Source organism: Notolabrus celidotus, chromosome 6, assembly GCF_009762535.1.
Source record: "Notolabrus celidotus isolate fNotCel1 chromosome 6, fNotCel1.pri, whole genome shotgun sequence".
NCBI classification, from domain to species: domain Eukaryota; kingdom Metazoa; phylum Chordata; class Actinopteri; order Labriformes; family Labridae; genus Notolabrus; species Notolabrus celidotus.
This window is the reverse complement of record NC_048277.1, coordinates 4,801,521-4,824,900: the sequence shown is the minus strand read 5'-3', so window position 1 is coordinate 4,824,900 and position 23,380 is coordinate 4,801,521. Positions and strand designations below refer to the sequence as shown.

At 40.6% G+C, this 23,380-nt stretch overlaps 1 protein-coding gene across 1 annotated transcript; it reads left to right on the top strand.

The window, feature by feature from the left end:
• The first annotated feature begins 1,937 nt into the window (after nt 1-1,937).
• Nucleotides 1,938-22,034, top strand: chmp1a (charged multivesicular body protein 1A). The gene is made up of 7 exons (XM_034685494.1): nt 1,938-2,073; nt 2,578-2,597; nt 2,691-2,768; nt 5,912-6,058; nt 6,259-6,387; nt 6,509-6,702; nt 19,969-22,034. The coding sequence occupies exons 1-7, from the start codon at nt 2,067-2,069 to the stop codon at nt 19,988-19,990; spliced, it is 597 nt and encodes a 198-aa protein (XP_034541385.1). The 5' UTR covers nt 1,938-2,066; the 3' UTR covers nt 19,991-22,034.
• Nucleotides 22,035-23,380: the final 1,346 nt, after the last annotated feature.

Sequence of the window (23,380 nt, the reverse complement as noted above, 5' to 3'; positions counted from 1 at the left end):
ATAAAAAAAATAATATAACCAAGAATAGGACAAAAAAAAAATTTGTCAGTGTCATAAGATGTCTATTGTTAGAAGTGACCTTGGCAATAGATGTGTACTGAGGACAGGTCTTATTTGGATAATTGGCTCTGTATTGGATAACCTGTATGTGTGTGATGTTGATGTGATGTTAGATCACATTCATCATCTGGCTTTGAGTTTATATTTAGGTGCCTTTTGGGAACAACTCCAACTTTAGCATTACAGGTGATAAGTTGTTAAACATAACAGTAGAGTAAATAAACAGGGTCACAGTGAGGTTCATTCAATACAACACACTATAAAGCCTCATGGCTGGGAAAAGTAGAGCAGGGAAACACAATGCTTTTGATTGGCACTTACTAAGAAAGATACGGAACTGGAAATATTTGAGTTAAAATTAATCTAACCATCTATACCCAACAATACTCACTATACAGATGATGTACTGAAATAGTTAACTGGAACCCCCCAGTGGGAGCAGGACCCTTATATAAAGTGTTATTCCTCATACAGTCTGCTATCAAGAAATAACACACTGTTGCTATGGACTGTTGCTATGTACAGACCAATCAGAATCAGGCATTTAGCACAACTGTGTAGTAATAGCAAAACAGAATCCTAGAATATAAAGTGAAGCAATTTGTAGACTACGTCTTACTTCAAATCTGATACTGATTGTGTTTAGTCCTGTTCAAATCCCTCTGTAGCCAGTATTAGATACAGTCACTCAACAAGCAGACCAGATATTTTGAGACAATTAGCAGCAGAAATTAAGGAGGTAATAAAGCATAGATTTAAGAAATGATGAGGCAGAATAAAACAAAATAAAGAGGGGATGGTTTCAGAGATTTGAAAGTAATGTCTTAGAAATGAAAAGTATATTGAATAGGAGCCAGATAAGCAGTTAATTACATTTAGATTAAGATTTTGTCATATTGGACCACACCCTGCATTATTTAAAACTGGAAAACATAATACAGCAAGAATTTTAGAACATATCTTGGAGACTTGACTCAGAGCCTCAAAAGCTTGAATTTAAAACTGGCCCGCCAGAGGTTCCAATCCGGCCTTTGTATAACGACTTTGCAAAGTGAAAAAATTACAGAGAAGACATTAACTGTAATTTTTCAATAAAAGTAACTACTATTTCAAATTTGTCTTCTGGGGATCACATAAAATCATAGTGCTGAAGGAGCGCACCTGAACAGCACTGTTTTTTCCAGGACTTTTTTTTCTCAAAGTGAGAAAATAGATTACTTGCTGTTTGCATAATCCGGTTGAGATTCATAGAGACTTTTTAGAGCACTACAAGATGATCCACTTACTACTAACACTAGCACTACACCCCTCATACAACACTGTCCAGCAAGCAAACTGTTCATGCAGGAGCTGAGGGGTCCAGAATAATCAACTTCACCTTCTTCATTATTATAATCGCTGTCTTTTTTGCTTGAAACATTTCACTCTGTGTCAGGTGAATGGGTAACCTTTGTGTTTGGTGTGTTCGCAGCAGGTCTCAGTGCTTAAAGAATCTCATATTCTGCCCCACACTCTGAGACTCATCATGGCAAAAAATACAACAGCTATTTTTGTATAAAGATAGTTCATTAAATGTAAACATTTTCAGAATGTACTTTTTTGCACTAAAACAAAGGTAAAAATGTAGAGTTGTCATTATTTATAGGTTATTATGTTATGATTTTACTGGTCCGGCCCACTTCAGATCAACTTGGGCTGTATGTGGCCCCTGAAGTGACATGAGTTTGACGCCCCTGGTTTAGAGGGTGCGGCTCTGTGTTCTGTGTTTTGTTTATTGTTTTTCATATTTCCGTTTTATTATTTCACTGAATCCCATCATGGACCACTTGGCGGCGATAGTGTGCTTCTTCGTTGTGTGCTCGACGCTTAAAATACCACAGAAGAAGAACTTACCTCGGACCAGGAAGTGCGTTAACAGACTCGGTATCAAAACAAATCAGTACTAGCCTGTTGATCAGCTGAAAACATTGTTTCCTGTGATCACATTGACTCATCCTCGTTTTGACATGGATGGTATGTCGTATTAACAACTTAGCGGTCGATCTTGATAATCGTTTCCTCTTTTTTAAGCTTATAAACCTTCATAAAGACAGATAGCTGTTATTAGCTGGTTAGCTTGGGTGTGTGTTCGCTAGGCTAGCTGTCAGACCTGTTTGTGGGTCTTAGTTAATTCATTTACCTTATGTAACCATAGTTACAGCACAGGTAATTAATTTAGCCTCTGTTTTAGGAACACTTATTGTGTAAATGCTGAATGATGTCTCATATTAAACAGGAATGTCATTAAAAATGTGATTAGAATGCTACGACAAACTTAGCATCTGGACACCCCCCTACGTTTACATTAAGAATTAAAAGCACTGAGAACTGATGAATATAGCAGCTTATGGCATTCAGTGGAAACATTAATAGTATTTCCTACTGTATGTGTTGTGGTAGCATTGATATGTAACAGTCAACACATGCTAACAGTTTACATAATCCACATTTATAATCCTGTTTTTACTGTCTTCACAGAAATGATCTTTAATTTAAGGGTAAGTATCATTGAGAAGGATTCATCCAAATTTACTTGATCTAACTTGTAAAGGTGGGTTTTGTATTGACCTATCCCTCTGTTTGTTTCACAGTTCACTTCCAAGCAGCTGGAGAGACTCGCTAAGAAGGCAGAGAAGGAATCTGAGAAGGAGCAGGCCAAAGTTAAGAAGGTAAGGACATAAGCTGCATACCTCACACAATGATTTCACTGTCCTACAGTCAGTCAGTTTACATTTGGTTCGGATGAAAGAGTGAAGGGAGTGATGTTAAGAGTAAAAACTGAAGATTTAAAGGTTGTATTTAATGTAGTCTAACTAGCAGCACTCCTTCAGGTTCATTCACGCTCTACGTGAAGTTCAGGTGATTCATAAAAGCACTGTGACTGTTATCTGCAATACAGAAAATATCCTTCCATCATTTCCTCTGGGAGTGATGTAATGCATCATGTGACCGGTGTAGTCGGCCTGTAGAGGATGACGACAGTGTTTGGGTGTGCCTGTTCAGGGTTGTGCTGGTTCTCTTTACTTCTTACTAACACACTCCCTCTACTGACTCTGCTACCAGGTGGCAGTTCATGGTATTCAAATAATTCAAAACATGTTTATACTTCAGTGAACCAATTAGTAAGATAATTAATGCTGAGTGAAAAATATAAAAGTATTCTATGACCACCAGTCAGTGGGTTAAACAGGGAACATGTTTATTAAAAACATTTTTAGACTTAAGTAATTTATTTCTGATTATTTCCATCCTAACTTTAGTTCTCATCATCTATGTGAGGTGGTTAACATTGTTTGCCCATTAAAATCCCTTAAAATATTTTTTTATCATGTCAGGGCTGTTGGCGAAAGCAAATATAAAACACAAAACATATCAATAAAGGTATTATTATTATTATTATTATTATTATTATTATTATTATTATTATCATCAAAGCAAACCACTTAAGTTACAGTGACGGACTTATTGGAACCTTAATTCCACTGCTGTAGTTTTCACAGTGGTGGACAGTAACAAAGTACATTTACTTGAGTTCTGTACTGAAGTACATGTTTTGAGTATCAGTACTTAACTTGAGTATTATTTGTTTGGGTGATTATTACTTTTACTCCACTACATTTAGAAGACAATTATTGTACTTTTGACTCCACTACAGTACATTTCTATCAATGCTCTAGTTACTCACTACTTTATCTTTGAAGTCAGCTGATGAGTTTCCTTCTCTTTTCTGAAATCTGATCCTAAGACAGTAAACTGTGTTTGTGTAGTTCTGTTTGTCTCAGTGGTTTAGTCGTACCTGTATATATCGTGCGTCTCCACGGTTGATCGTGGAGCAAACACAGAGCAGATTTCACTCAGATCAGGCAGTTCATGTAGAGGTGGTAATGATGGCTATAATTCTCCACCTGAGCACCCATGGTCATATCTTCAGCCCGTGTTAGAGGTTTTTGAAATGAAGGATGATACGTATCATTTGAAATGTTCTCCTTGTTTCCCACTTTGCCCAAACAAACAAACATTCACTGTCCAACCTGAGAGAGCGTGTTGAGCTACATAACGTTTGTTTCATTCCAGATGAACATTTCAAACTAAGGTGTCTGTGCTTGGAGTAACTTAGTGTCTGATTTTATTCTATAGTATAGTTTTTAGAGATTTCAAGTAATGGTTTCTAAATAAACATGATGGAACAGAATGTACTCCTATGTATTCTTGACTGCACTCATGCTTTGTGAAAATACAACCTTTAGAGATTTTTTATGAAGATTTTTTATGAAGTACTTTGAATACTATTGAATACAGTATTTTTAAAAGCAAGTACTTCAGTACCTTAACTCAAGTAATAATCTGACAGAGCAACTTTCACTTGTATTGGAGTAATATTTGACAGGGAGTATTTATACTTTGACATAAATAATGAAGACGTGGACTTTGTCCACCACTGTTCCTACCAGACGTCAGGATTTGTTTTCCAAAGTGGAAAATATGGCTTCTATCATTCATACACTTAATGTTTTGAGTAGATTGTATTCTTTGAAGTAATAAAGTAGCTTAAAACTGATTGTGTGACATTAACAAAGAATAGAAACTTGATTACATTACTGAATAAATTCTTTCAAGTTTGTGTTTTAAAAATGTTTTACAAAATGAAAACATTCACAGTCATTCCTACCCTAACCACTAGTGCAGGAAACATTTAGAGAAATTCATTTTGAGGCAAATTCAGCTTTTTTTTCACAATTTTGAAGAAAAAAAGTAAATGTTAAATTTTGCACATTGCACAGACACAATCTGACCCTGGTGTTCAGAGAGTTTGGCTGTCAGCAGCATCAGTTTTATCGAGCTTTACTGTCTGATTACTCCTCTTATCAAAACACTCGGGGATGAAATGAAAAAGAAGTAGCATGGAATTTAATCTTGCACACACACAAAATACAATATCAAGATATATGTATTTTTCTAATCTATTCTAGATTTTAAATTACAATTTATTGTTATATTGTTGTTCTATTTTAATCTTTATTTAACCACATTTACTGCCCTTGATACTTGCCATTTAATTTAGTAATCAGATTCTAATCTGTTTTCTGCTGCTCTATTGTAGTCAGTAGGTGGTAGTTCTGTTTGCACATTAAACAATGAGTGATTTGCTTGTGTGCTGTAAAATAAATTGATGTCTTGGATATTCAAAAAAGATTCAGATTCTACTGAAGGGGGTACATAATTTAGTTCTGAATTCAGTGTGTATCTCTGTTCCTGTTCCACATGCATGTTTGCTTCAGAGATAAAGACATTCAGCTTTTCTGGTGTCATTATCGCCTCACTGTCTGGAAATGTTTCCCTGTTGAGTCATGATGGTCTCTCCTCATATCCTGTCTAACAGCTCACATGCATTTGAAACGAGGAGGGAGCTGCTGCTAATGCTGCTGTTTGTTTTCATGTCTCTTAAAAGCTTTATGATTAGTTTATTACAGACTTGATGGAGTCAGGAGTTTATCCACATATGGAAACTTCTGCTCAAGAAACAGTGTGAATATTTAACATGGATTAAAACACACAAGAGTAAAGAGATGTTTCAATTTATGATAATCAAAGTTGATTTTAAAAACTACAGGACTGATCTTTGTAAGCAGCTCAATCTGCACCACAGAGAACCACCTGTTTGAACTAAGTTCTTAATATTTATTTACTGTAAGTAAATAGATCAGTGATGTCTGTGTGTCAGTCTGAATGTGTTGACATAGTGTACATGCATATTGAATATTACAGCAGAAGTGAGCTGTGTTGATGTTTCCGACTGTGTTTCTGTGGACAGGCTCTGCAACAGAAGAATGTGGATGTCGCCCGAATCTATGCAGAGAATGCAATCCGGAAAAAAAATGAGGGTCTGAACTGGCTGCGCATGGCATCCCGAGTTGATGCCGTGTCCTCTAAAGTCCAGACTGCTGTCACGATGAAAGCAGTAAGTTACTGTGTTCAGTCAGTTTATTCATACATGCTGCTTCACACTATAACCAGTTACACTTTATGTCAAATGTTGAGTTATCATGCATCTGTTTTCACACCTTCACACATCATTCTCTGTTTTGAATGAAGTTGGGAGGAGAAGTTGAGCATTTTCATCTTCCTAAACTCATATTAAGAGCTTGTTTTTTAAATCAGGTATCCAAAAACATGGGCCAGGTGACCAAGGCTATGGACAAAGCTCTGAAGTCCATGGACCTCCAGAAGATCTCTGCAGTCATGGATAAGTTTGAAAGTCAGGTGGAAAACCTTGACGTTCACACCTCGGTGAGTGGCTGCAGATATTCAGCGTTTAATGTGCTTTTCAAACTTTGATCAGATGATCTATATTTAAGACCAAACACACCAGGTCCGACACAGTTTGATCTCTCCCTTTCTGATCTACCAGGTGATGGATGACTCCATGAGCTCAGCAACCACTCTGACTACACCTCAGGACCAGGTGGATGACCTGATCCACCAGATAGCTGAACAGAACGGGCTGGAGGTGATGGACCAGCTCAGCCAGCTGCCTGCAGGAGCCACTTCAGTGGGTGCAGAGAGCTCACGCAGCCAGGACAAGGAGGACCAGCTGTCTCGACGGTAAGAACCGGCCCCTGTAGATGATACGTGGTGTCTGGAAATCACACGGTGACAGACTCACAGCAGCGTCTGTGTGTCTGGCTGAAGGGTTCCTGGGGCAGGTTATCGAATCCTGCCACTCTGCACCAAGTAGAACTGACGTCGTTTTGTTCCTTCAGACTAACAAGCAGCACATGAGCAGCTAGAATACAGCACGAGATCAGGAAATTAGATTACATAGCAGCAACCCCCCCCCTACACACACACACACACACACACACACACACAAACACAAACACACACACACACACACACAAACACACGCACACGCGCACACACACACGCACACACACGCAGAACTGAAGGCTGAAACTGAAAAACACCGCGTCCTAAGCAGTGACAGTTTGGCCGCGCCAAACTGTCACTGCTCGTTTCTGACCAAAGCAGTCGTTACTTTCGTGCCCAGCACCCACACTCAGTGAGAAGCAACTGTCCATGCACCCACTTGAGCTCCCACTGGTGTGTAGGCATCGAACAGGCTCAGCCTCATCTCTTATCACGCCCACTTCACCTCGTGAAGATTTGGTGGATTTCTACTACAGTCTCACTCGAACCAAAGACACCGGCATGAGCACGACACGGCCTGAGATCCACACCGAGCTCTCTCTGATGCACGCACACACACACACACACACACACACACACACACACACACACACACACACACACACACACACACACAAACACAAACACAAACACAAAAACAAACACACACATGCTCCCACAAGTGCCTGAAACACACTTACCAATGCAACAACAACAGCAGCTTTCTTAATGTGGAGACGCACTTATCTTCGCTCCTGTTGTTGTGAAATCTCTGCAACAGAAATATGTTTGATACACTGGCACATTGGAAAGAGATGTTAAATGTTAAATGAGCTGGAGTCTGACTTTATTTGGTCGATCTGGACTTCTTCCATTTTTTAAAAACTACTAAAATAAAGAATAAGGGAGCAGACTTAGCCTAATGGTCAAGTTGCTCTCCCATGTAGCAGGTGGCCTGGGTTCGAATCTAGCTTGCGTCTCTTTCCTGCATGTCATTCCCCCACTCTCTCCCACTTTTCTACACTATCCACGATCCTCTCCTCTATAAATTAAGGTGTAAAAGCCCAAAATATAACTTTAAAATAAAGAAAAAGAAAATAAACATCAAAGAAAAGGCCAGAGAGATTTAAGAAACACAAACCTGGAATCCTGTGACTGAGAAATCTACAAAACTGAGGATGACCTGTGAAGTAAACTCAAACAGAACAGAGATCGGGGGATGATCAGGAGCTGTTCTCACTGACACTAACAGTGACAAGGCAGAAAAACACAATCAGGTGCTGCGCTGATTCACGTCGTCCTGTTCACCCTGTTTCACTTCTCCATCAGAGGAAGTGTTCGGTCTAATATGAGTATCAACAGCTGTGTTAGATGTGTTTTAGAGGGCTGCAGCGTTAACTGTCACCATGGACGCAGCTCAAGATGCTCCTGTAACAGACTTTATTTGACAGAAGAAATATAATCATTTTAAATCCATTTTTGGTGTAAAATCTTTGATTAATGAAAAGGCTGTGGATTAAACAGGTCACTACATTAAACATGCAGGCTATGTTCATTCAAAGTAGAAATGTCCACATTAGGGATGTAAATTTCAAGTATTTTCTGTGATCGGTCTTTGGAAACCAATTATCGATTAATCATTAAAAAAAACTTGGACATTTACCACGTCAAAAACAATGCCAAATGGGTTTTTTCCCCTGAATCAAACTTTCCTTAACGACATAATGTATAGAACTGACAGTATTGAATAGCTACGGATCGTATTGAGGTGTTCAAAATGTAAAACATGTCAACATGTGGAGTAGGCTCATAATCTCTGCAGACATACAGCCATAAAAGTGAAGGCTCAGAGTTCAACAAGAGAACTGAACAGAAACATATTTCAGACTCACAGAGTCCAGTTTTCTGTCTACTCGTTCTTATTGAGAAAAATAATCATATGAACATGGTCAGGTGTCAACCGGGTCATAATCAGTCTGGCGGCGGAGAAAAAAAGCGCACGTGGAGACCTGTCACTCAGCCGCAGCCCCCAGCTGAGCGTCTCTGCTGTGTGCAACACCTTCAGTCAGCTGATTCACATCCAAACATGCTTTAAACTTAAAACTCCTCCCTGATAGATGAACCAAATATGAGACCACGTGATGTTTGTTCCACGTGATAGAAAATCAAAACAAAAAATGTGTTCAAGTAAGTTCTTAACAATCAATCAATCAATACTCAGTTCATTGTTTACATCCATTGTCAACATTAATAACACTCCAATAACACTGAACTATCATTTGAACCAGTGTATTCAACATTTTACTTTAAAAAGGTGGAGGACACATCCCACATGCACTACAACCATTATTATTTATTATATTATTACGACCTTTAAAGGTGACATATCATGCAAAATTGACTTTTTAATGGTTCTCTACCTGAAATATGTTTCCCTGGCATGTCTACAAACCCCCCGAGGATGAAAAAAATCCATTCTGCCCCTGTTCTGATTTCTACACCTTTCTGTAAATGTGTGTGAAACGAGCCGTTTCAGACTTCCGTGTTTTTGTTACGTAACAACAATATCCGGTCTGTCATGGAGTCAGAGCTCAGAGCTTGTTCAGCCCATAGACTGTATAAAATACAACTCAACCCCTCCTCCGTTTTTCATTCCCTGCACACATGTGTGCTAACAAGGAGCTTAGGAGGGAGGCATGCTAGTTGTAGGCTGTCTTAATAAACACAGAGGTCGGTTTTACTCCCCACATCTGCAGATTTGAAGATCTAGTGGATGATTTTTATTTTTCATGGAGAAGTGCTAGTGCTAGTTAGCATAGCCACATAGCTACATGTTTGTAGCTGTAGCTGTAGCTGTAGCTGTGTACCAAGACACACGTCTACATTCTGACTAATAAAATAACAAGAAACAAAGAATCTGTGACCAATCCTTCAGAAAAGGTCCTGCTGCCTTTCTGGCAGAGGTCGGTTTTACTCCCCACGTCTGCAGATTTGAAGATCTAGTGGAAGATTTTTATTTTTCAGGGAAAAGTGCTAGTGCTAGTTAGCATAGCCACATAGCTACATGTTCATAGCTGTGTACCAAGACACACGTCGACATACAGATAAATAAAACAACAAGAAACACTAAATCTGTGACCAATGGTTCAGAAAGGTCCTGCTGCAGGCGCCTCTCCGTCAGGATCAGATTCTGGATCAGATTCAGAGGGTTGAAGTAACATGGGTCTGTGAGCAGCCAACATGTAAACATTAGATCAACGTGCTGGAGAGCCGAGGCCACATCTCCTTCCTGAGGGAGCGTGGTCAGAGAGAAAACCGACACTTCTGAGCAGGGCTGTAGAAGAGCGGTTTACAGGCATGGCAAAATCTGATTTCAAAGTGTTTTTTTAAGCATAAACTTTAAAGACATGTTTTGGGGACCTCTTAGACCAATATATATTGATGAAAAAAGCGTGATATGTCACCTTTAAAGCTCTGGTTTTTGCTGATTTGTGGCACCTTTGCGGATTTAGTCCTGTACATTTTTAGATCTGTTTTTCCCTCTTACACAATTTCTCATCCTGCTTTCTTTGAACATTTAAATAATCTTTATTGTGTAAAATGTAAAAGAGAGACAGTTTTTCCAGCATTCTGTTAATGACTATCTGGCACCTACTCCAGCAGCAGCAGTGTCAGACATAAAAAGAACGATAAAGAAAGAATCCATCTTCATGCTGAGGGTCTGGTTTGTGTGTAGGTGTCACAGAGGGATCAGTATTTATCTGAGTCTGTTTCATAACTCAATGAAAACTCCTCACAGGAGCTTTAAGTTTTGAAACTCTGCAGAGAGGAGTGCTGGATAAAGACTGATTTCATGGATTTGATAAAATGACCAGTTTCTACCTTCAGTCTGTGGTGGCGTGGCCCGGCGTGAGGCGATCGTCCAGCGGAGCAGTGACCAGAAATGAGGCTTCAAACTCAGTATAAGAGTTTACACACAAAATTTATTCATGCAGCATGAGAGAGAAGTTACAAAACACTCAAGGAGCATCCGAAGTTCTCTGGCAAATGACAGAGATGCTCAATACTTTATAGTTCTTCAAACATAAGGGAGGTGTAAGGGAGGGGGGAAAACATACAATTCTTTACACATCTCCTCGTGCCATGGGGGGGGAGACATGTGGTTTGCAACTATAGGAGAAGGATATCGACTTAAAGCATAGCACATGGACACAATAGAGGCATACATCAGTCTTGTGACTTACAAGTCACCATGCATAGAAGACTATAAATGTATACACATATGATCATTCATTTAACATAAAACACGTGGCCTTAGTAGCCAGAAATATCCTAAGCTTACATACAACCGTAAAAGCACGAGCTTACATTTCCTGTACTTTCAAAGCAAATCAGCAAAGATGAACCATCTCATCCTGGCTGACTGATCTTGTGATTCTGAGGCAAATAGATCTGGCCTCGGTCAAACATGTTTTCCAGGAGCTGCACAGATGCTGGTCTTATATCCTACTATTAGCTCGTGACTTGATAAGTCATACAAAAGAAAACATATGAATATATCTATTAAGAGAGAATACATGAATATAACAAGAAAAATACATGAGTATAATAAGGAAATAAAGCGAGATTCCACATTCCCCCCTTTTATTCTATCAGAATAACTATTTACGTTGGATTGTCTTTGTCCAAGTCGTAAGTAAAAGTGGTCAGGGTCACAGGTCCAGTCTCTTTTGGAGTCCAAGCGCTGTCACATGCAATCAAACTCAATATCAGGGTTAAGAATATGACAAAAGGAAAACAGAACCCTATACATGATACCACTCTTTTTGTCTGCTGCACGGTCATTACCATAGCACTTACAAGTGGATACTCTTGCAACAACAGAGCTCGACCTCTCTCTGTTGTCCAATCAAACACATCTTCCAATGCCCGCTCCAGCTCTTTACCATCAGAGTCTCTTTTCTTCCTTTCTTTAGGTTCCATCGCAGCTGTAGATTTAGAAGCGGCGATCCGCCCACGCTTCAGTTGTCTTCCTCAACGTCTAGAAGAATCTTAGTTGGAAAGTAACAGATCGCACATTATTCTGGTGGTCTGACTTTCTTACAGTGAGAGGCATGGATCCAGGTCGGCCTTCCTTGAACCTTTACTGCGGTATGCGTGGTCAGCAGCACTTGATACGGCTTACTCCAGCGTGGCTGCAGCGCTGTCTTTCGTCGGTGCACTTTTATCGCGACCCAATCTCCTGGCTGTATCTGGTGGCAGGGTCCGTCAGGTGGCACCGGTTGTCCTTCTCGTACCTGGTTATGGAAAGAAGAGAGGGCAGAGTGCAGAGCTCTGCAATATGTTAGAACTCCCTCATCTCTCAATGTCATTTCATGAGGAACGACAAACTTCCCTACTTGCTCAGGTGTGCTCATGGCTCTTCCTGTTATTACTTCATAGGGAGATAAACCTGTTTTTCTGCTCGTTGTAGATCGCATACTTATTAGCGCGATTGGCAGTGCATCAGGCCAGCTTAAACTCGTGTCAGCGCATATTTTCGCGAGTTTTTATTTTAAGGTTTGGTTAAATCTTTCTACCATGCCTGCACTTTGCGGATGATACGGCGTATGTAGTTTATGTTTTATCCCCAAAGCATCTGTTATTTCTTTTATCACATGTCCTGTGAAATGCGTTCCCCTGTCACTATTTATCGAGTGAGGGATACCAAACCGCGGGATAAAATCTCTGAGCAGTGCTTTAGCCACTGCTGATGTGTCTGCTTTAGCAGATGGATAGGCTTCTGTCCATCCTGAGAAACTATCTACAACTACCAGTATCCACTGGTGTCTGCCATGTTTGGGCATCTGTACAAAGTCTATTTGTAAATTTACAAAAGGACCATAGGGGGCAGGGTGCGCACCTTGTGTCGTTTTCACCACTTTCCCTATGTTGAACTGTTGACAAATAGAACATCTTGAAACGAAATCTTCACATGCTTTGTCTATTCCATTAATGAACCATGAGGATTTTAAAGTCTTTGCCATCCCTCCTTTGTTCACATGTGACCTGCCGTGAACAATTCGAAGCAAATAAGGGAGTAGTGATTTGGGGCAAGCAGGACGTCCATCCACTGAATAATATACATTATTTACAAGAACGCAATGAGTGTCCCAATGAGCTCTTTCCGAGGCATCAGCGGCTGTTTGTAAGGCAGCAACTTTAGCAGGTAACAATAATGCGTCCAGAAGATCTTTTACTAATTGGGCATTTTTAATAGGAGTACCAGCGGCTGTGAGAAATTGTCTGTGTCGCCAAATACCTCCAAAATCATGGCAACAGCCAAATGCATATCGAGAGTCAGTGTATATGTTTGCAACCTTGTCTTTCGCAAGAATGCACGCTTTGGTCAGGGCAACGAGTTCAGCTTGCTGAGCAGAACACGTGCCAGGTAGTTTGCCTGATAATAAAACATCAGTTTGAGTTGTCACTGCAAAACCTGAATCCAAGGTACCAGTAAGGTTTCTGCTAGAGCTCCCATCTGTAAACAGAGTCAGAATGCATTCATCATTAGTTTCAGGGATAGGTTGGTCATACAGATGCTCTCTAACCATATATGCATTATCAGTTATCAAAATACAATCATGTGGGTCTCCATCCTCCGATGTTGGCAATAGAGTTGAGGGATCAAGAGCAGGTGAACGATGTATGTGTAAATTTGGCAAAGAGGTTAAAGCCAATTCATACCTACTCTGCCGTGAGGCAGTGAAATGCTGAGTACCTGCCCGCAAAAGCATAGCCTGTATGGCATGAGGAACATAAAGATGACAGTCATAGTCTAACACAATGTCGGATGTGGTTTCTACAATAAATGCAGCAGCCGCCACAGCACGAAGACAGGGCGATAAACCCAACTCTGTTGTATCAAGACGCTTTGAATAGTATCCAATAGGACGCTGCTTGGGCCCATGTGATTGTGTGAGCACTCCAGAGGCGAAACCATTCTTTTCATGCACATGCAAGTGAAACGGTTTTGAATAGTCCGGTAATCCCAGTGCAGGAGCAGAGGCTAGACCAGTCTTCAGGGCAGAAAACGCACTTTCAGCCACAGGAGTCCATACAAGAGGCTCAGGTGAGGAGGTTAACACCATATCATAGAGAGGTCTAGTTAGTTCGGCATAATTAAGAAGCCAGGGGCGGGAATAGCCGGTAATACCCAGAAATGATTTCATTTGCTTCTTCGACACCGGGCGTGGAATGGCCATCAAAGCCTCAAGTCTCTTCGGAGATATCTCGCGAGTCCCTCTATTCAACACATGTCCCAAATAGTTCACCTTTGTCTGTACTAGCTGTAGCTTGTCCAAGCTAGCTTTGTGTCCTTTCACAGCAAGCGCCGTTAACAGAGCCTTTGTATCAATCTCGCAAGCTTCCTTGCTGGGGCTAGCTATGAAAAGATCATCAACATACTGTACCAGTGTGCTACCACCGGGTAGAATCACATCTTCTAAGTCATCTTTAAGTGCCTTAGCGTAGAGGGTAGGTGAGTGTACGAATCCCTGGGGCAAACGTGTAAAAGTGTACTGCTGTCCCTCATAAGTGAAAGCAAACATGTACTGACTTTGAGGATGCACTGGAATACTGAAAAATGCAGAACACAGGTCCACTACTGTGTAATACTCAGTGGTGGGTGGTATGGAAGTCAAAATTGTGTGTGGATTTGGAACCACAGGGAAAATGGGAGCCACATAATCCTTGATACTTCTCAAATCTTGCACAAAACGCCATGCATTAACTTTGTTAGGTTTCTTTACTGGTAAAATAGGAGTGTTGCATGGACTCTGACATGGAACTATTATTCCTTGTTCCAATAGTGAATGCATTACTGGTCTGATACCTGTAATAGCTTCTTTGGAAATAGGATACTGCGGTTTTCTGGGAAGAGGAACATTGTCTCTAACATCAAGAAACACAGGAGTTACTGATTTAATTAATCCACACTCATTGGAGTGGGAGGACCAAAGTTCAGATGGAATATCCTGTAGCAATGGATGCAGAATACGTTGAGTTAGCTGAGGAACTGCTACTGCAGAAGGCAGCGGTGCAACAGTGCACACAGGAAAGAATGCGTCATTACACCAATTATCATCCACAGTCATAGTCCATCCTACACCTTTAAAATGACTATACACAACACCGTTATGAAAAAACACTTCCTCAGGTAGACTGTGAGTCATGTAACATGCAATAGGGCCTAGTTGCTGTTGTTCTACTCCTTCTACAACAGCCACCGAAATATGGGGTGAGGTTCCAGCAACCTGAAATAATGACAAAGCCAAATCTCCAACGTTTGGTAAATAGAAAACACCTTTAGGAGTTATCGCCAAGGTATTTGAAAACACAGAAAAATATGATCCTAAATATGGGCCAATTTGCTGGGAGTAAATTACATCTGTTCCTGTAATATCAACATGCAGAGTTATATGGAGATCTTGTAAGCCTGTTAGCTTGGAATGGTCTGGTAGGTCTTCTTTTCCTGCTAAGAAGTCATTAGTCTGAACCCAGGTTACCGTCTGAGAGGCTATAACATCTGATTGAAAAGGTGTATACATCAAAGAATAATAACACCCTGCATTTACAGCCTGTAGCATGTTGGAAAGGAGGCTAGAATTTTGTTCAGGAACCGTGATGTAAATACCGTCAGGAGAACAGTAAATAGTTGCATGCCACTTAGATAACAAATCTCGACCCAACAGATTACATGGTGAGTTATCAGTAATCACAAATGGATGCTCACATGAAATAGGTCCGAATTTGACTTTAGCTGGTGCTCCAATAGGATGTGACATAGTTATCCCGGCTATTCCTACTGTTTTTATATGTTCAGAAGTAGGAACTAGTCCTATACGTTTAGCATTTGATTTGTTAATAGTGGAGACTGTTGCACCTGTGTCCACTAACAGCTCAACAGACTTTCCTTCTACTAATACTTTAATTTTGGGTTCAGCAGTTACAGTTAATTGGGGGCATTCGGTTACAGCTTCCTGTTCTGTGTTAACATCTATGCACACACTGGGAGACACTGATCTGCTGTCCTATTGTTGAGGAGGAAACCATTGGTTCAGGGGCGGTCCTGATCTGGGGGAAACCCATTGGTTCAGGGGCGGTCCTGGTCTGGGGCTCTGTTGGGCCTGAGGTTGGGTCTGAGGTCTGACAAGCCAGTTTCCTCTTCCTGTTGTTCGTGGGGCTACAAACCCTCTACCTCTGCCTCTGTTAGGAAAACTTCCTCTGCCTCCTTGAGGTTTAAAGGGACAAACTTTAGCCCATACTTCAACATTCACCTTTCTTTAAATTTTTTGCTTTTTCTTGACTTTCCTTTATATATTTTACCACTCCTACTAATTTAGTGGCTGCTGACTGTTTTTCGCCTACAGCTTTCACTAAACTCCATTTAACATCCTCTCCCTTCCTAGGATACTTTCCTCCTTTACCATCTTTCCCAAAATAGAGCTCTTTTAACTCTGTATCGCATGCGCGCAGGACCTTTGGATCAAAGGTTCCTTCTTTTGGCCATTTTCCATCAGTTTGTTTGTTCCACAATTTAAACAATTTAGGCCAATCATGGTGTGGATAGGATCTGTTTAATCTTTCCAATATCCCCTTATGGGAAACAGAATCTATAGTTTTGCTCATGCCCGAACCCATTGTTATTCAGTGTGTCTTGTAAAAACTGTGTTCTAGCATGAGCTTCTTCAGGAGAATCTGGCTTTTCTCCCCGCAAAACACGTTCTCATTTTTTTTTTGTTTGTTTATTTGTTTGTTTTTGGATCTCCTTATGGCTTTATTAATGAGAAACAACAAATAATTCTGAATATCCTAAATATAATCCTTGATGCACACCACAGTTATGAGCAATACACAGGGTTCTGCCACAGATCATCTGCCGGCCTATCCCCAGCTCATCAACTCTCACAAGTATATTTACTTGGTTTGTCACACAATTTTACACACACAGATGATCAACATATAATAGCCATTTCGTCAAATGGTACAGCATAACACAATCATAAAAATCAACTTTCCGCAAATGCAACACAACAGAACCTCCGACTTTAATAAAAACACCTTTAAATATTTTCTATAACACTTCAGACGATCAACGTCTGTTTCATATTCATCAGCGTAAGGTTCCTCAGCAAGCTCTCAAAACAATTTTATTTTAACTATTTAAGGGTTACTTGATCTCGTCTGTAGTGCCATGCACAGGGTAGCGATCCTCTGTCACCAAACTCAGACCGAGAATCAACGATACTACAGAAAAGATGAACACTAGTTGCTCATACGCACTTATTATAGACCCCACTATGCCGTTCCCATCTAGGTTGCGATCCACAGTCTACTAGGCATAAGTGTCAGTGTCATTTTCTGCTTCACACTTCGCCGAGGTGAAATGCCCTTTATCTATATTTTACTTAACAATATCAGCCTCTTCCAGCTTTCCGACACTGCCCGCCGGGCTTTATCCTCACAGATGAGGGGCCTAGGGCCACTCCGTGTTCTTTTCCTTAATTTATTAGGGATCCCGTAACCTTCAGCACAGTCAAGAATACAACTCTAAGCACTCCACACTAAACTTGAGAATCTTTAGAAAAGGTGTTCTCTTACCTTAGTCTAGATGTACAGTGGAGCAGTTGCATCAAGTCTGTAGCTTCAGGCGTTTTTGGGATCCCATCCTCGTCGCCATTGAATTGTGGTGGCGTGGCCCGGCGTGAGGCGATCGTCCAGCGGAGCAGTGACCAGAAATGAGGCTTCAAACTCAGTATAAGAGTTTACACACAAAATTTATTCATGCAGCATGAGAGAGAAGTTACAAAACACTCAAGGAGCATCCGAAGTTCTCTGGCAAATGACAGAGATGCTCAATACTTTATAGTTCTTCAAACATAAGGGAGGTGTAAGGGAGGGGGGAAAACATACAATTCTTTACACATCTCCTCGTGCCATGGGGGGGGAGACATGTGGTTTGCAACTATAGGAGAAGGATATCGACTTAAAGCATAGCACATGGACACAATAGAGGCATACATCAGTCTTGTGACTTACAAGTCACCATGCATAGAAGACTATAAATGTATACACATATGATCATTCATTTAACATAAAACACGTGGCCTTAATAGCCAGAAATATCCTAAGCTTACGTACAACCGTAAAAGCACGAGCTTACATTTCCTGTACTTTCAAAGCAAATCAGCAAAGATGAACCATCTCATCCTGGCTGACTGATCTTGTGATTCTGAGGCAAATAGATCTGCCCTCGGTCAAACATGTTTTCCAGGAGCTGCACAGATGCTGGTCTTATATCCTACTATTAGCTCGTGACTTGATAAGTCATACAAAAGAAAACATATGAATATATCTATTAAGAGAGAATACATGAATATAACAAGAAAAATACATGAGTATAATAAGGAAATAAAGCGAGATTCCACAAGTCAAAGACAGTCCTGATCCCTGTTGATGTTAGACTGACACATTTCTAGATTCTTTTTGTGATCAAGTGTTTGAGTAAAGGGTTGTTTGTTAGATATCTCCTCTTTCAGCACCTCTGACCTGTTCAGGGCCAGAGCTGTCCTCTGTTTTAGATCTTGAACATGTTGGTTGTGCAGAACAACGGGTAGTCACTTTGAGCTCTGAGGGTTTCACTGTCACACTTTATTCAGAGATGAATCCAAAAATGATCGGCAGGTGATTGTGCAATTGTTCATATTATAACAGAATTAGACAGTAAAAGCAGCAGAACATCATTGTGCTCCGTTAGATCTTCTAGAAAAAGAAAAACATCAAGGAGGACGAGGCAGAGAGAGCAGTTTTCACAGGTGAAGCAGTCAGCTGCTCATTAAGAAGGTGTGACACTGTGCCGTAAAGGTGGTGTTGTTTTCTCACCTGTGACAGGTTTCTGGGGGGAAAGATGGTGTTAGGCTCAGAGAGTCTGTTACAGCTTAGTTTAAACAGTTTGGAGTCCAGAGGGAGGAAAGTTCTCTGACAGGTGCTGGTTTTACATTTATTATAGTGTTTGTGTTTATTTTAAGTAGTTTGTAGAAAAAGGAGATTATCTTTGATCATTAAAAGCTCATTTAATACAACCACAGAACTAAGTGTGTGACTTAAAGAATCTAAAACATCTAATCTGCACATGAACTGGTTTCTCCACCCTTGCTTGTCCAGTTCCAGGACTCTGGATGTGACTGTGTTTCAGTCTGGAGGGGATTTTCCATCGCCATTGTTCTCATATTTTAGCATTTCAATGACTGTAAACTCCACAAACACTGACACGTTCAGCTGAAGGTCTCCGGTTTACAGAGTCACTTTTAAAACCGTAACACTGGGAGAGACGCATTCACGGTGGGCTGAGAGAAGACTACTGTTACAAGCTGCTAAATCAAGAGAATCACAGCTTCTTCTTTTGAAAAGTACACACACATACAAAAAAGATAGAACAAATAAAAACTAATGAAAGAAAGAGAAATCAAGTGAATCACAGATGTGTGTGATGTTATTGTGGACGGAGAGCGGAATAAAAACACTACGTTTAATCTACCAATCAGACACGTTCAGCATTGCAGGCCCCGCGCCCTGGAAGCCCCAGGACCTTTGAAAAGTACTACGCCCCTAGCAGGGGCTTTTCAGGGTGGAGATTATCTACCCCGGAACTACATTTAGAACCTGGGCCCACCGGTCGAAACGCACGTCGTTCAGGGGTAAAGTTCTCGAAAAACGCCTTTAGACTCAAACTTGGTCTCAGCTGGTCGCTGTGTTCACATGAGGGTTTTGTTATTTTCACTGACAACACAGATTATTATTAAGTATTTGACAACATATCACATAAGATCTTACAGAGATATTTTATTTTACCCAGAGTTTTTTAAAACCAGATAGAGATATAGACAACACTTTCTTCAAAGCCAGCAGACTCGATCACCAAGAACGTATTTTACCTCAGACTGTAGCATTGCTGTTTTTTTTATCTGCCTTTTATTGTGTGTTGCAAGAATATTGTGTATTTATGAAACTAGTAACACAAACTAACCAACTGAGTAAAAAGGTGCAAGCTCAGAACAACCACAAACTGTATTTAGGTGCACGTGTAGGCCCGTCTTTCTCTAAATGATGAATCTCTCTTCTCTCTTTTCTCACACCGTGCAGGTTGGCTGCTCTGCGAAACTGAGGGCTCCTCCAGGAGAGGTGACGGCCGCTTACAGCTGTGTGGAAGCAGACGGGCTTAATGATGGCAACAGGAGCTGTGCGTGTGTTTCTATTGAACTGTTCCTACCGGGAGGACTTAATGAGCCTATTGATTACCATCCCCCTGCTCTATAAATACACACACCGGCCAGAAATACCACCTGAGAAGGCTTGAATCTCTCCCTGGTTCACCTTCTTATTTCGATCCATTTATTCCTGTCTCTATCTTCCCCTTTAATTCCCCATCGCATCTCATTTTACCCTCCCTCTACCTCCTTTTTTCATCCCTCCTTCCTCCATTCTCTGGCCCTGATATCACTGTCTTTTGGATGTATGCTATGTATAAAAAAGACAACCAATCTTACGACTTGTATAATGTACATTGATGAAAACATAATAATCAGTTATAATGATTATAAGGGGAGGGGGGGTCAAAGATGCATCTACATGTTATGTTAAGACATTAGGGCTCTGTTAGCGGGAGGTGGTGTGACCGGGTGACTGATGGGAGGAAGGAGACACAGACATGTAATGGGAACGAATTCTGGCTCTAGGAAGTGACACTACGGCTACATCCACACTCATGCTTTTCAATCTTTAACAGAAACTTTGCTCTGTTTATGACGAGCATCAAAAATAACACAACATTTTACACATAATGATGTTTGTTTGAGCAGCAATGAAAAAGGTAACTTTGACACCCACACACTCTTATCAATCAGGTCTAATCCGTCAGTATGAGCCCAGCCCAACCTGAAGAACCATCAATACATGCTTATGACCTTGTGTGTGATGCTAGCTGCTGTTGTGCAGTTAAACTCTGCTTTATTCTGCAGGAGACAAACTAATATCAGTGTGATTTCTGTGTCTGGTGGTCTGGGTTCCAGAGTCAGTGCCTGTCTTGGGTTCCTGCTTACGCCAGCACACGCATGAACGGTCTGAGGTCTACTCTTTCAGGCGTGTCAGAGAAGTGAAACAGTTATTTGGGTGAAGATCTGTGTGTTGTAAAAGCTGTTTTAAATGGAGTCGTGTGGAGTCGGCCTAACAGAGTCTCCTTTCCTCATCAGATGCATCCAAGTACAACCGGCTTCATGTAAACCAGCGGACAGTCTGTTTGTGTCCCGCTGTCCGACTGGTCGTTCTGCGTTCTGTTTATTCTGGTTTGCTGTTCTTTTGTTTCCTGCATGTTTTCTTCTTTTTTTCATTGCCTTATTTGGGATGAAGGTGATTGCTTCGGTGCTTCCCTCTTCAGTGCCTGAAGGATTGTAGATCAGAGAGTGAGAGCAGCAGACTGAAATTCCTCAGACATCAATCAGTCAGATTCAAAAGGAGGAGCTTTCCGCTTCTCTTCCTGCCAGACGAGGCGGAGATGTTTTGATCTTGGTCTTCGCCAGCGTCACTTCAAACTGTCTGTGAGGAGTTTGTGTTTCTGACATAGGTGGACATTGTTTTATCACTCTTTCGTTGTGTAATCTCTTTGAGTTTGTGTAGCGTGCAGCTGTTTGATGCTGTTGGTGTGACATTTAAGGTGTTGAGGCGCTCCCACACCAACAACAAACCTCATGCAGATATTTTTGGAAGCCTCTCTGTGTCAAAATGAATTAATCATCCTCTTTTGTCTCTTCCCATCAGGGGAGACATCAGTGTATCCAAAGCAGGGATGTACATGCTGGACCTTATTATAACACGGGTGTGTTACTGCCCCCAAGTTACTCTGTTATCCTCATTTTCGCTCGCACAGTTACTTTATGATATTTGAGGTAAATCCAAATCAGGTGATATAAAGATGGAGGAGTGAAATGTATGCAGCTCAGCTTTGAGTTGGCAGTTGACGTCTCTTACTGGCATCAATGCCTCCTTTGAGCTGTTCATATAATCCACCTGTGACGGAGCGTCTTCATCCTGCAGACACTGGTTTCAGTTTTTCTGCCCATTTTAATGACAGAGGGTTTATTTATACATAAAGTTTAGCAGCACTTTTGTTTTGTACATTAATCTTGTGAAAATAAAATCTTGCCCTCTGACGAGTCTGACTTCAGTGGTTTGTGTTTGGATGCTTCAGTTTTCTCCTCTGTTTCAATAACAAGCATTTCATTGATTGACAACAAGTTAGAAGATAAATGCATCACTACATTTGCTTACAGTTAATATGTTGACCAATAAATAAAGTTAACTTCACAATAAGAGGAGGGAAGTCATTTTTAAAGTGAGATTTTTTTTTGTATGTTTCTTTTTATTGTAAATCGTACATTAAAGCTGGGGTTGGTAGTCAGATTCAGATCCACTTTTTATTATACTGGTTAAAATGATCTTTATGTCCTGATGGTAATCAATACATAATGTGTTCTTAAAAAAAGAGGTAAAAAAAAGCCGCTATCTACAGCCGGAGTAAACCTGGGAAAACAACCAATCCCTGCCATCAGGAGCCAAATAATGAAACCAATCAAATCCCGTCCTGCCGTTCTGCCCGCCTCCTGCAAAGCGTACATTTCATGTTTGTTTGTGTTTTTAACTTTCACTATGAGAATGTTTTGGTGTTTTCTTACCGCTGAGTGAGACATGAGTTGACGTAGTGCAAAACACAAACCATGTGCTGAGGACCGGTTTTGAATCAGTCACCATCATATGGTCGTGAATCAGCATGCATGTGAGCGGGGGCGCCGTTTTGGAGGAGCTCCGAGGGGAGAGGGGGAGGGGTTAGACTGAGTCCTGAGGAAATGCTACATTCAAATTCATGCTAGTTTTCTGTGACTACCAACCCTAGCTTTAAATGTATTACTAGATAGATCTTTCATGTCATTGCAACAGGTACAACGGAATTGGATGTTGATCTTTCAAGTGCAAAAAGAACGGCATTAATAGATTAAAAATAACAATAATAATTAGATTAAAAAGTAAAAATAAAACAAGCAGGCAATACACACAGAAAAGGGAGGAGATATTGCACATGAGAAATATTGCACAGTGTTCAGATGTTTTGTGTGTTAAGTGCAATGATAGGTGGTAACTGTTTTAAGTGGATGATTTTAGGTGCATGTCTTGAGTCAAAGCTGATCTTTTTGTAACCTGACACGCCTCTATAGGCATCACGTTTACTTTACTGCCACCAAAACAGAACTTGTTTAAAAGTAACGTAACTACAAACATTCTCAAAATGACTTCAAAAAATGTAAACAAAGCAAAAATCCTTTGATAATATTCATTTTCAAAACACAGAGTATTAAAAAGTTACTCATGAAGCATTGATCCCCATAGGAAATGATTTTTTGGACAGGGACTGAGGTTTAAAAAGTCCATAACATACAAACAGTTTCTCTAAAAAGAGGAGAGGCTGGAATGAAATGATCTGAAACAATAATCAGATCCTTTTTTA

Coding starts and splice junctions, on each gene's coding strand:
- chmp1a (XM_034685494.1), top strand. Junction 6,059..6,258: donor CTGCTGTCACGATGAAAGCA/GTAAGTTACTGT, acceptor TTTTTAAATCAG/GTATCCAAAAACATGGGCCA. Junction 6,703..19,968: donor GAGGACCAGCTGTCTCGACG/GTAAGAACCGGC, acceptor CACACCGTGCAG/GTTGGCTGCTCTGCGAAACT.